Source organism: Tursiops truncatus, chromosome 7, assembly GCF_011762595.2.
Source record: "Tursiops truncatus isolate mTurTru1 chromosome 7, mTurTru1.mat.Y, whole genome shotgun sequence".
NCBI lineage: Eukaryota > Metazoa > Chordata > Mammalia > Artiodactyla > Delphinidae > Tursiops > Tursiops truncatus.
This window is the reverse complement of record NC_047040.1, coordinates 7,249,191-7,262,023: the sequence shown is the minus strand read 5'-3', so window position 1 is coordinate 7,262,023 and position 12,833 is coordinate 7,249,191. Positions and strand designations below refer to the sequence as shown.

The window sequence follows — 12,833 nt, the reverse complement described above, 5'->3', positions numbered from 1 at the left end:
TTGTGTCTTTTCTTGGAAGAATAATTCTTATTTTGATATACTTGTTCTTTGATATCTGCTCCCTATTTGGGGTTCGTTGATCTTCTGCTACTTAAGGGCATTCTTTTTTTGTTTGTTTTTAAATAAATTTATTTTGTTTTTGGCTGCATTGGGTCTTTGTTGCTGTGCACAGGCTTTCTCTGGTTGTGGCGCGCGGGGGCTACTCTTCGTTGTGGCGCGCGGGCTTCTCATTGCAGTGGTTTCTCTTGTGGAGCACGGGCTCTAGGGCTTCAGTAGTTGTGGCACTCGGGCTCAGTAGTTGTGGCTCGCAGGCTCTAGAGCGCAGGCTCAGTAGTTATGGTGCACAGGCTTAGTTGCTCCGCGGCATGTGGGATTTTCTGGACCAGGGCTCGAACCCATGTCCCCTACATTGGCAAGCGGATTCTTAACCACTGCGCCACCAGGGAAGTCCCCTTAAGGGCATTCTTAATGTTTGTAATGTAAATATTTACTTGAGCTTTTACTTCTAAGTTGGTTAAATCATAGCAGAAGTGTAAACATACCTTGTAATTTTAAGAGGTGCTTTAGGAAGAATTGGTTGTTGGCAAAAATGGAGATTTAAGCATGTGTGTGTTGTGTTTCAGAAGGTCCACAGGCCGTTTAGACTCCCATATGTATGTGGTTAGGTTCCGTTGGTCCAGAATTCATCTGAGATCTGTGCTTCTCGGTGGTGTGATGATGGTGTTCTGAGGATGGCTGTGGCCTGCTCCTTCTGTGTTTCCTGTGTTTTTCTGCAGTGAGCTGGCAGCGAGGAGAGGTTGCACTTACGCAGCTTTGCCGCTAATGCTTTTCAGGGCATGGCATTGAGAGATCTTATATTAATTAAGAAGTATGGCCCACAAGCAGCTGTTTTTTGTTCCTCAAGCGACCACCAATGTTGTGTATTGCAAATACCAACCAATCTCTCTAAATAGGCTTTAAAATTATTCCATATCAAGAAACTAATGAAGGGTTGATAAATTTCTTGCTGCCTTCTGGTTTCTTTGAAGTGTGTAGGGTTATCCCCATAGGATAGAACTCTTGTATTCAGAATTTAAACGGGGCATGTATAAAAGATACTGTGATAAAAGCAGTGACTTAATCAACATTGATGTGAGTGAATGATGTGAAACTAGTCAAATGAATGAACTGACCTGGTGAAAAATACTTCTAACACACCACTGCCCCAACTGTGATTCTTTTTAATGGTTTCATAAGACCTTTAATCTGTGGTTTTGTTTTCTTCACTTATTACTTAATTTTAACTTATGGGTTAAATAAATAGTGATTAATGTGGCTTTTTTTTGCACGGGCAGCACTAACATCAGATGATTATCCTGGGCCTTTCCAACTTGAGAAAACTTTGATGTGAAAATCGACTGACTTCCAGACTTCGGAATATCATGAGAACTAGTAAAATTTAAATAAACAAACAGGAAAACAGCATGAATTTGTCATCTTTTTATTTATCTGGTTAAGATGTTCAACAGTAAAGCATATCTACACAACTGTCAGCTACTGTCTTCATCATTATTAAAGGAAGTATATTTTAATCCTCCCAAAGAATAGGGTGAAAAGTCAGACAAGAGGACAGTCATTTAAATTTAACTTTATGAAAGATTTACAGTGTTGTATTTACTTGCTCCTCTTCATATGGGGACTACATTTATAGATGATTATGGGCCTTGTACTTTGAAGATTGTTCCTTACATTTTACAAGCTGGAAAGCTCTAGAATCTGATTCTTTTTTTGTGCCCATTTATAAAGCTTTAGGCTCATAAGGAGGACCGGTGCCAGTGCTAGTCGTAACTGGCAGAAAATATTTTGTCTGTGGTTTGCTTATTTTTCTGGCAACTTTGGAAGGCTGTTTTTCGTATTCATCTGTTTCCAGAATAAAACACTTTTCCAGGGTGCTATGTACTTAATGGTTTTCTTGAGAAAATTGTTCTCTAAAAGGACAGGGGACTTTTTTTCTTTCACCCTAAAAATCTCGTTGTAGGGAATCACCCCAGTGTAATATAACAGTTTGTATTACACTGTTTTAGGATCTTAAATAAAATGTATGTATTTCCTGAGGATAGAGGTACGAAACTGGACATTGACTTTAAAATGACTTGAAGTTAAGTTGGTACAACTGGAAGGTAACTGGAAGGTAAGATTATTGTAGTTCAACCCTAGTCCCCACTTCCATTTTACAGATGAAGAAATTGATACTTGGACTAGTTGAGAGGGTATTTATGTACATAAAATTCTATGCATTACTTTTGTATTCCATAATGTCATATAGAAATACAATTGTATTGAGTCAATTCTTGATGAATTATAACCAAGAAGTAGAAATACTGCATGGATATTTGAAACAATTACTTAACTCAATTGTATTTAGCTTTGGAATGCATTCATGCTTTTATTCAAGATTCATCATCATTTTTCTTTGGGTGGTTTTATACCGTGGGAGAAGTTGAGCTAGGGATAATGGCTAAGATTTCATCTAGGTATAAATACATCCCTAGGCACCTCGCTGCCCTCCAATTTTCTAACCTGTGTGTTGGATGCAAATGGTGTATCCAACACACAGGTTAGTTGGGAAATCCTCACACTATACAGAAAGTATAAAGCTGAAAGTGCATACTGCCTTCTGGCCCCAGATGCAACATTTGGATTTATATCGTTCCTGACCCTAACTATGCAGCCATATCATTTATATGCATGGAATCTTTTTTATATGTATTGTTTTGGGGCATACTTCTGTCATTCAGCAGAATAATGTAGATTTCTTTTAATGTCAGTACTTTATCTTCTGTGGCTTCCTGGTGTTCTGCTGAATAGTTTTATCAATTTATTTAGCCAATCCTTTACTGATTAAGTTCTGTTTTTTTAAAAATTGCAGTGAACATCTTCGTATATATGTATTTGCATATTTGTGCGAGTATTTCTATTAGGATAAATTCTAGTTAGAATTGTTGAGTCAAATTTTGATAGATTAATCAAATTGCTTTCAGTAAAGGCCAGTGTACACTTGAGCCACTGGAGCCTCTAAATTCCTACATCCACACATTCTTACTGGCTCTGCAGTTCGAATATTTAGTGCTGCCTGATATTTTTCTTCAAGATTTGAGCAAATGGGAAAGAGTGCCTTTGGTCGCTGTGGAATATCCTTTAAGGAGTTAGTTTACAAAATTGTTAGTTTAGAGTTGACCCAATTAAATTATCCTTTTTCCGGAGTTAAAGAAATTAATTTGACATTTGTGCTTGCCTTTTGTACTTTATCTGCTCTCTTCTCAAACTCTCCACATCTTCCATTTTTGTTGAAAATAATACAATAAAAGGTTTGATATGTAGTATTGGTTTACTGATCTTAGAATTTCACAATTGAATTTTTTATTAAGGAGCTTAATGTTGATACTATTTCTTGTTCAGGACTGGAACTGGGACGCTTACACAGTTTTCTAACTTGTTTTTTTATCCTCCTGTGGTCTAGCTACTTCAGTGCTGTCATTGGTCTCACTGGTAAAGATTCAGTGGGCCTTGCTAAATATTTAAATGTAGACATCCTACTTGGTATATAGACAGAACTTCAGAGATTAATGTTTGATGTTGAACTTGTGCCAGATGTTGACATCTGACTATTATTTTTTTCTGTTTTCTTATTTTCAGGCAGAGGCAGAGGTGAATGTGGTTTCTACCAAAGAAGCTTTGATGAAGTAGAGGGTGTGTTTGGTCGAGGAGGTGGCAGGGAAATGCATAGGTCGCAGAGCTGGGAGGAAAGGTAACTAAAAGGATCCACATCTTGGTATAAAGGTTTCTTGGTGTAAAAAACATTTCTTTTCCGCTTTCTACAGAGGAGAAGGCTCTTTGTAGAGTTACAAGGTTTCCCTTTTCAAAAAATGCTGTTAATTGAATATCAATTATGTTAGAAATGTTTAAATGATCCTTATTTAAAGGAAGAAGCATTCTAGATAAATACGTTCATATTTTTGTGCCAGCATGGATATTTAATAGTTAATTAGATTTGCTATTTGATTAGTGCTCAGTGGGAAGCATCTTCATTTTACTGTTCGTTGCTGTTAATCAAAGCATCTTCTCTATACTGTTTGTGACTTTATATGAAGTCTTTCAAGATGAGCAAAGGCAGTTGCACAGAGATACATGTACAAAGATGTCCACTGTGATAATATTTATAATATAAAATAATGCGAAATAAACCAAACAGCTTAATATCAGTGTGGTTTCTTATATAATAGTGTATCCACACAGTAGAATAGTATATAACCATTAAAGTTAGGATAATTTTGAAAATATCTAGTGATATGTAAAAACACATTCTAAAAGCAGTATATAAAGCTCTGTACAGCAGATACCTAAAGTAAAACATGTATCTAATTAAAAAATAACATTTCTGGGTCTATAGAAGCTAGCTTTTGGTAGGTGAGATGGTGGATATTTTTGTTTTCATCTTTGTGCTTTTCTGTATTTTCCAAAGGTTAGGCAGTAACAGTGTATTTGTTTTATAATTTGAAAAAGAAAAATGCTATTAAGAAAGATAGGAAAATGGGTGTCATAGATGGGAAATCTATGTATTACTCTCAAGATTTGTTTGAAACTTATTTTTACCTTTTCTAGGGGTGATAGACGTTTTGAAAAACCAGGGCGAAAAGATGTAGGTAAGACTTTCTTACTGTTTCGAAGTATTTTTATCTGGATTTCCATGATACTGGTTCTTAACAAGGCTCACACATAAGGATACATTTATTAAAAATTACTTGCGTCTCTCCAGTAGATGGGGTTGTAGCATTGCTTGCATTTGGAGTTCCATGGTTATTTGAGGGCTTTATTGCATGAAACCAGGGATGATAAATATAACCATTAGGATTTACTTGATTTAACTTTTTAGGTCTGTGTGTTCTCTGCAAGACATATATTTTTTATTAAGGCTATCTTACGAATTGAAATTTCAAGTTAGGAAGCAGGCTATTAACTCCTTTTCCAGTGCAGGTAGTATGTCACAGGTGAGAAGAAATAGAGAAAATACTAGAATGATCACTTTTGTATTAGAGAGCGAAGGCTAAAACTGTGAATGTTCTTACTGTGAATGTCGTTTATTCATCTGGTCTTTTTGATGTATATTCTTTCTTTTTTTCAGGGCAGTGTCCACATAGATCTATAAAAATATTTTGTAGTGGCTTTTATTGAATGCCTTTTTAAATAAGATGCTCACTTCAGGTTATTAAATAAACTGTGTTAATGATTCTGAGCTTCTCTTTTTATAAGTAATCCACTTTTGTTGAAAATACTGTAGATTAAAAAAAATTGCTCATACTGTATCTTACTTTCTCCAAGAACAGCAGTACTTAACTAGTTTGTTGGGACACACTGACATATTGATCAATTGTGAGATGTCCTATGACATCAAATTAAGATAATTTGAGTACTGAAGGTTCCAGAATGATTTGTTCTTTTTAAAGTTAGAGATGGTTCTTATCATATATTTGCTTCTTATGTGTAGAGAAATGGGTGGAATTAGAGGCATCTGGGTTAGAATTGTGCATGACCCTTGTGAATACCCGTGGGAGAATGTGGAGGTGGAAAAAGGCCTGTAATATTCAAATTATAATTCCTATTCAATAGAAATTGATTGCTGCATAGGGGGAGATCAGTTCTGGTGATCATCTTACGGTATGGTTCTGTGAGGATGGAATTAAAGGATCATTAAAAAAAATCCAGGTGAAACCGAAAGGTTCAGCTCAGTGCATTTTGGTGTGAAATGCTTTGAGGCAGACATAGCAATTTTGGGTTATTAGGCTGCTGCTGGCAGTTGGTAATATGGGCTTGTACATATATAAAAGTAGGCCTTATGATTTTTAGTATCTCCTTGTCTTCAGTTTGTTGGGACTGTCATGCTATCTGGATTGGGTTCCACAAGCATTTTTTAACTTAGTTCCAACGTGGTCTCCTTGATCATGTGTCCGAGATATCGTCACTGATTTCTCAGGTGGCCCAGGTAAGTGAGCTGTAAAGCCAGGAGTTAGAGCTGCTCTTCCCACTTTCCAGTAAATTTCCCCCTCTTTCAGTCTGTACTCTATTCACCTGAAAGGATAATGGGGCCTTTGCAGAAAACTTAATCCTTAACATAGAAGATGTGATTCTTTAAAGTAAAAGAATCATGAACAGTTCTTTCAGAAGCTTTCAGCCTCCTAGACAAAAGTATTTGATTGCATTTCTTAGTTGTCTATTTATTAAATAGCACTAGTATACCAACGGAGTTCTTTTTGGGGGTGTGTGTGTAGGGAAAGTTATATCTAATTTTCAGGTGCAGAGTTTATGTATAAATAGTACAGTAAGAGACTTCTATGACTTGAATGGAGAATATACTGCATCTATATTGAGACTCAGATCCTAGACAGGTCTTGCTCACTTCCAAATTGCGTGACTTTAGGCAGCCTCTCTGAACTGTTGGAATTGATCTGTGTAAGTGATGTAGAGCTCTTAGGAAAAAATATACCATGTAAATCTTCAGTACTTGTTTTCATCAGGTTAGGAGAATCTTGTTAACTTTATTATAGAAATAAGAATTCTTGCTGATTATATGTGTTACAACAATCTTGTGTTGGAGGAAAACCTGTTGGTCTAGCTAGTACTTAAGAATGCCTAAGGTTTTCAAACAGCAAAAGTTCGCAGTGATTAAGTGTCTGTGTCCTTGATACACTTTGCTATAATTAGTCTTAGACCACTCCAAAGTTCTTTATTTTCTCTTCCTTTTGGTCTAGGAGTAGAAAAATGTGACTTGCTGCTGTTCCCTGCTTTTCACAACTGCTTCCCTTTACTAGCTAGTATTTATTTTAAGAGATGATTCCTGTGTGGGTCATCACCAGTAGGGAGGGTTAATCTTTCACTTTTTTCACATAAACCTGGATAAGGGAAATTTCAGAAAAGAATAACAGCAACAAATCTATTTGAAATCTGATAGGGTGACTTTTTTGGTTCCTGTTTGAGGACAGTTCGATTTTTTTATTGAAATGGCAAATTTACAGAGGATAGTCTTAAGTTAAACTGGAGGTAAGGGAAAGTGTTCATCCTAGTATATGCAAAATTAAAAAAGCAGAGAAAGCATAATTTTCATGGAGTATTAGATTTGGAAAGAAATAATAGAGTTCATCTCGTCCAACCTCCTGCTGGTGAATAAACACTCATTTTGTGTTTATAGAAAAAACTATCTGAAGTTTGAAACAGGAATTTGGGTTTGAAAATACTTCATTGCCTAATTATTTTTTGCTTTCTCTGTTGGAGATTTTTTCCCCTAGTTGAATTATATCTAAACCTTTATACCTACAAAAACGTAAATATATTTGCATCTACGAGGTTCTTATACCATTGAATGGACCCTAAGTAGAAAGGGAATGTTTTTACTTAGGTCGGAAGTTATTCAGATGAATGGTTGGTTATAATTTTTAAATCACTATTTGATTAGTATGCCTAGTAGCTTTAAAGTAGATATAATTTTGGGTCTCCTTGCTCAAATACCACCCTGCAGTTTCCTTCAGCCTAGAGCTTATCTTAACTTGCTCTGATCACTTTCTGCCACAAATGTATGAATATGTGCATGTGTTTGGGTGTCATGCTCAAATGCTTTTAGAGTTATGTATAAATCTGTTCTTCGCTGTTTTCTTGTGAGTTTTTGTTCTTAGCTGTTAAAAATTAAGGGGGTAATATTTACCCTAGTTTTGTTTTATAAAGAACCAAAGGACTGATCTTTGTTGCCTTGAAGAAATAACAGTTTTAAAAGAGTGTTCACTAAATATTGTGAAATCATCATTCTACCCAGGGAGCTAGGTTTGAAACTAGGCTGCTGCTTCAACTTGCAGATGAAAATGAGAAATTTATAGCTGATTTTCTTAGAGTTCAGCTGTGTTAAACTTCACTGTCAATTTTACCTTCGTTACTGGTATCATACCACATCCATACAAACTCACCAACAGCATTTCTGTTATTGTAAATATCTGTTACATTCAGATGCATTGATTTCAGCAGATAACCACAGATACAAACTTTGTATAATGTTATATTTCCACAATGTGTATTGCTAGCCATTTTTTTTTATGGGCGGAGGCTTGATCACCATGATGTAATCAGAAAGATGTAATCAGCATTGGAAAAAAGAAAACATGAGATATGATGAAGGAAAAATAGGTGCATAACTGGCTGAGTATATTTAATACATTAAAAAATAGGGCGCTATGGATATTTCTTACTCTGTCAGTCCTGTTTCAGAGATCTGAAAATTGTCAATGCTTTGTCCATTGATATGGATGTCCAGGTCAGTCCTGTTTGGGCTCTTGGAGACCAGAGGTGTTGGAAGTTCAGGAATAGTCTTATCAAAATTCTCCATCTTGATTTGATATTCACCTTTGGAACCTCGGGTCAGCAGAGATGCAAAACAGTGATGTAACATGATCTCAGAGGGTAGGTAGGATGTCCTCCTTTGGCATATTTCTCCAGTGCCTTCCTGCATTGCTGAAAGGAACACAACTAATTCAAAGTGGGGAGGATTTTCATGCTGGAGCAGAGTAGCCAGGGGACTCGATGGTATAATGGAGTGATAGTAGGTTAGTGGAAAGATAAAGAATGGACATTCCTCAGAACTGATGCCATCAAGGTGGAAGTCCACACTGGTCTGGTAGAGTTCGCCGTTTTCTCTTTCCTGATAGAGTATAGCTGAGACCCGAACACTGGTTAGAGGGCTAGGTCGAGTGTTGGCCACTTGGAAAATAAGATTAGGTTTACCATCTATGTGAGCTACTACTGCTAAGTCAGTAAAGCGAATTGAGAAAGCTCGATTTTTTGGCCGGGCGATCTTCGCCACAAAGGCACCTAAATTAGAAACCATTGAATTTTTTTTAGAATGAACAGATTAAATATCAGTACCTTTTCTGAATGAGAAGGATCTAGCAAATTTTTATACATTTCTTGGTGCCATGCCTTCGAAATGAGTCAGGAATTGAACTTGTTAATTTCTCATTAGCCTGAAGGATTTTGCAAAACGGTACATACATTCTTTATTTTAAACCTGCGATTTCAAAATGGGTAAGCACAATTCATTTTGTTACATAGAAATGTAAAACTTTAGTTTGTTATGAAGTGGAGGAGTGGTCATTTCCTGTATTGCTGTCCCTGCTTTAAAAATAGCAGAAAATAAATGCAATTTACTTGCAACCAGATTACTTCAAGTTTAAATAGAGATTAGATTCATAGTAGAATGATTTGGGGTAGGGAGGGGACCTGTAGAACAAGTGACATTGAAGAATTTTTAACTTTGAAATTTATACAAACCTTTTTTTTTTAAGAATGCTCTGTCTCTAAGGTGGTTTTCAGTGTACCCTTCAAGTGCATCCTCCATGTGCCCCCCAGCAGGTAGATCATGGTTTCTTAACTACTTTTGTGCCACAGATGTTGGCAGGCTGGTGAGGTCTATGAACCTCTTATTAGAATTACACTTTAAATGCATTAAAATAAAGTATATAAACAGGAAACCAAATACACTGAAATCCAGTTGAACATTTAAAAAATTAAAATGTGTACTATATGTGCTTTTTTAATGCATTAAATAAAAAAATACAGTGGGGGTTTAGTACTGTAATTTTGAAGTATTATAGTATGATATGAAAATATCTGGGATTTCTGTTTGTAACAAAGTTACGGGTATTGCCAGTGCTTTTGTTTTTTGTTGCCTACATTTATAATCAAAGGAAATACCAAATTTCAGTTGGAGGTTAGTGTAAAAGAAAAAAAAGATGTAAGTTTTTCCTGTCTAAGTTCACATATCCTCTAAATTTTATCGAGTGGCCCAGTGTAAGAACTCTTCTTGTAAAGATTAAGTGATTTGCTACGGGTTGTAAAAGCCAGTTGGTTGCACACTGGGACTTTATTCCATACCACTGTTAATATCGCCCATAGTGTGTTAAAACAAGGTTTTCTCTTTGTTTTGTTTTTTATTTTTTAGTTGTATATATCACTAGCCCTACTTTATTAGAGCAAAGAGTATCATGTGTTGCCAGGTTTATACGCAAAATTTCACAATCATTGTGGCCTATTTCCAGTACAGGCTCAGGATATGTATACTTGTTCTCTAATCTGCAGTGCTGACTGGTGTTCTGGACTCATTAATATTGAGTAAATGTTGAAAAGATGAACTCAGAGGAGAAAATTCTAGCCCAGTAAAGGTTAAAAAAAAAAAAATCAAATTCCTCTGTTAGGTAAAATGACTGTCAAAATATGCATTGAACATATTTATTCACTTATTTAACAAAATATTTAGCTTCTCTGAAAAACTCCTTTTAGATTTTTTGTTAATATCTTTTTGGCTGGTAGCATAATGATCCCTTTTTTCTTAAGAAATTTCAGTATGTAAAATTTAAGTATAGAGAGAGGTTTCTTAAAATTTCTCCTATTGTTTGACCCTAGGCTCTTCCTTTCAGTCTCAGGCATTACCTGCCAATGATGCAAATAAATTATTCTGTAATACCGTTGCTTATAACTGACTATACCCATTCCAAAACATTCATACATTTTTTTTTTTAAGAACAAAAACAATTACCCGTGGGGACTTCCCTGATGACGCAGTGGTTAAGAATCGGCCTGCCAATGCAGGGGACATGGGTTTGATCCCTGTACCGGGAAGATCCCACATGCCGCGGAACAACTAAGCCCGTGTGCCACAACTACTGAGTCTGCACTCTAGAGCCTGTGTGCCACAACTACTGAAGCCTGCGCGCCGCAACTGCTGAAGCCTGTGCACTCTAGGGCCCACGTGCTGCAACTACTGATGCCCGTGTGCCTAGACCCTGTGCTCCGCGACAAGAGAAGCCACCTCAATGAGAAGCCCGTGCACTGCAATGAAGAGTAGCCCCCACTCGCTGCAACTACAGAAAGCCCACGCGCAGCAACGAAGACCCACCGCAGCCAAAAATAAAACAAACAAAATACAAAAAACAATTACCTGTGATGAAGGCCTCTAGCATGAGGCCTAGGAGCATTTGTATGGCAAGTAGGGCGATTGCACTAGGACAGTCACCACTGGGGAACATGGTACCGTAACCAATTGTGAGTTGTGTCTCCAGGGAGAAGGAGAATGCAGCTGTGAAACTGGTGATGTACTTGACACAGATAGTGTGGTTTTCAGGTGGGGCATCATGATCTAGTTCCAGATCACCATTCATCTCAGCTAGAACATACCAGAGCACTGCAAAGACAAGCCAGTGGATAACAAAAGAAGCAGAAAAAACCAACATCATCCAGCGCCAGCGCATGTCCATTAGGATTCCCCAAGCGTCTCGAAGATATGCAAGACCTCTTTGAGCGCCATCCATTTGAAGTGTGCTATGGCCATCCTTGGTGACCATCCTCCGGTATCTCTGAGTTAGGAGAGGAGCAATAACTTTGCAATTACTGCCATCCATCTCAGGCTGTAATTCTCTGAAATCAAGAGTAAATTAGTAAACCCTTAACTGTTTTTCAGGTAATATTAATAAATTCTGAGACTTTGTTTTGTAATTTTTTTGGAATGCTTCCCTGACTGCTGGGCAGGCTTTCCCAGTCTGATAGCTCTTTCTCTTTACATAAGGGAGCATTTACTGACTAAGTCATTCATTTGATAGCTAATCATGGATTGCCTTAGGATATCTATTATTGGTTCCTTTAATGACTGTTAAAATATTGTTTGGCATATTAACGAATCCCCAAGGGTTGGGATTACGATTCATGTCTCTTTTTGATACTCCTATATCTTTCTTGCACAAGTCGAGGCTTCAAGTATGTATTGATTTGACTAAACATTATGTGTAACAACTTTCCATAATTAATTAATAATTTATAACTATGAATAATTCATAATGAAAAGGAACATTAAATATGTGTTCCTCTGTTTAAATAAATAGAAATCATTTAGAAGTGTAGTGTTGAACTGTCTGAAAATGTTTTGAAGCCATACTTATTGCTAGGATAAGAGTAAGCTTTTAGAGATCCATAGTTCCATTGTATGCTTTATAATTAGCCTGTTGAAAGTTCTATGATTAGGTTTTATTTGTTTTTGTTACTTTGTGGTCATTTTCATGGAGTCTTTCCTTCTATGGCTCATGGATTGCCGCCCTTCTGAATATTCTAGATGCTGATGAGATTGTGGGGTAGACAGAAAATTATTTTCTTGGCAAAATTAAGAAATTCCAGGTAAAGATTCCAAGGTAATATTAATTTTGAAAGTAAATGAACCAGGTACTTCCCTGGTGGTCCAGTGGCTAAGATTCCAGTGGCTGCCAATGCAGGGGGCCAGACCCCACATGCCACAACTGAAAGAGTTCACTTGCTGCAACTAAAGATTCCACGTGTCGCAACTAAAGATCCTGCATGCCACAACTAAGACCTGATGTAGCCAAATAAGTAAATAAATAATTTTTTTAAAAAAAGGCAATGCCTTAAAAAAGAAAAAAGAGAAGTAAATGAACCAGAAGAAAAAGCTTCGAGTTTAATGAACTAAAATAATCATTAAGACATTAAAGGTCAATTTTAGAAACATTAGTAAAGTTAGTTTTTAGCTATAAACGGTTTTCATCTGTGTTTCTTCTTTTCTCTGTGGTGAGTCGAAATCTAATGTGCACTTTCCATGTGACCATCCTTGAATATGACAAAGGTGTCAAAGACTTACGCAGAGGCAAGCAGAAACAGAATGGGAAATGCAACTTTGCTTCCCTTGAATCTGCCTTTCTTCTTTGCCACAATCCAGTACTAGGTGTTTATACATGACTCTTTTCGATGCTTCCTCCTTC

The 12,833-nt window shown here is 36.6% G+C and overlaps 2 protein-coding genes across 10 annotated transcripts in view; one reads left to right on the top strand and one right to left on the bottom strand.

The window, feature by feature from the left end:
* Positions 1–12,833, top strand: part of GIGYF2 (GRB10 interacting GYF protein 2) — a 126,600-nt gene that overhangs the window by 42,648 nt on the left and 71,119 nt on the right. For all 8 annotated transcript variants that reach the window (XR_002174011.3, XM_019923516.3, XM_019923509.3 and 5 more), the window contains 2 exons: positions 3,676–3,787; positions 4,642–4,682. Coding sequence is in view for 7 of the 8 variants with exons in the window: in XM_019923516.3 (XP_019779075.1) it covers positions 3,676–3,787; positions 4,642–4,682 (153 nt within the window). In the remaining variant the exon portion in view is untranslated. The remainder of the gene's footprint in view (positions 1–3,675; positions 3,788–4,641; positions 4,683–12,833) is intronic.
* On the bottom strand, positions 8,264–11,471 carry KCNJ13 (potassium inwardly rectifying channel subfamily J member 13). Of its 2 annotated transcripts, none has more exons than XM_019923517.3 (2): positions 11,012–11,471; positions 8,264–8,886 (listed from the first exon to the last, which is right to left on the bottom strand). In XM_019923517.3, the coding sequence occupies exons 1-2, from the start codon at positions 11,469–11,471 to the stop codon at positions 8,264–8,266; spliced, it is 1,083 nt and encodes a 360-aa protein (XP_019779076.1). The 2 variants fall into 2 exon arrangements, with proteins under 2 accessions (XP_019779076.1, XP_004327626.1); XM_004327578.4 differs by having other exon boundaries at positions 8,826–8,886; positions 11,248–11,471.

Bases quoted from the DNA above. Each gene is read 5' to 3' on its own strand.
- KCNJ13 (XM_019923517.3), bottom strand. From the start codon at position 11,471: ATGGATGGCAGTAATTGCAAAGTTATTGCTCCTCTCCTAACTCAGAGA. The intron at 8,887-11,011 runs GTAATTGTTTTT...TTTCTAATTTAG, and splicing joins GCTAGAGGCCTTCATCACAG to GTGCCTTTGTGGCGAAGATC.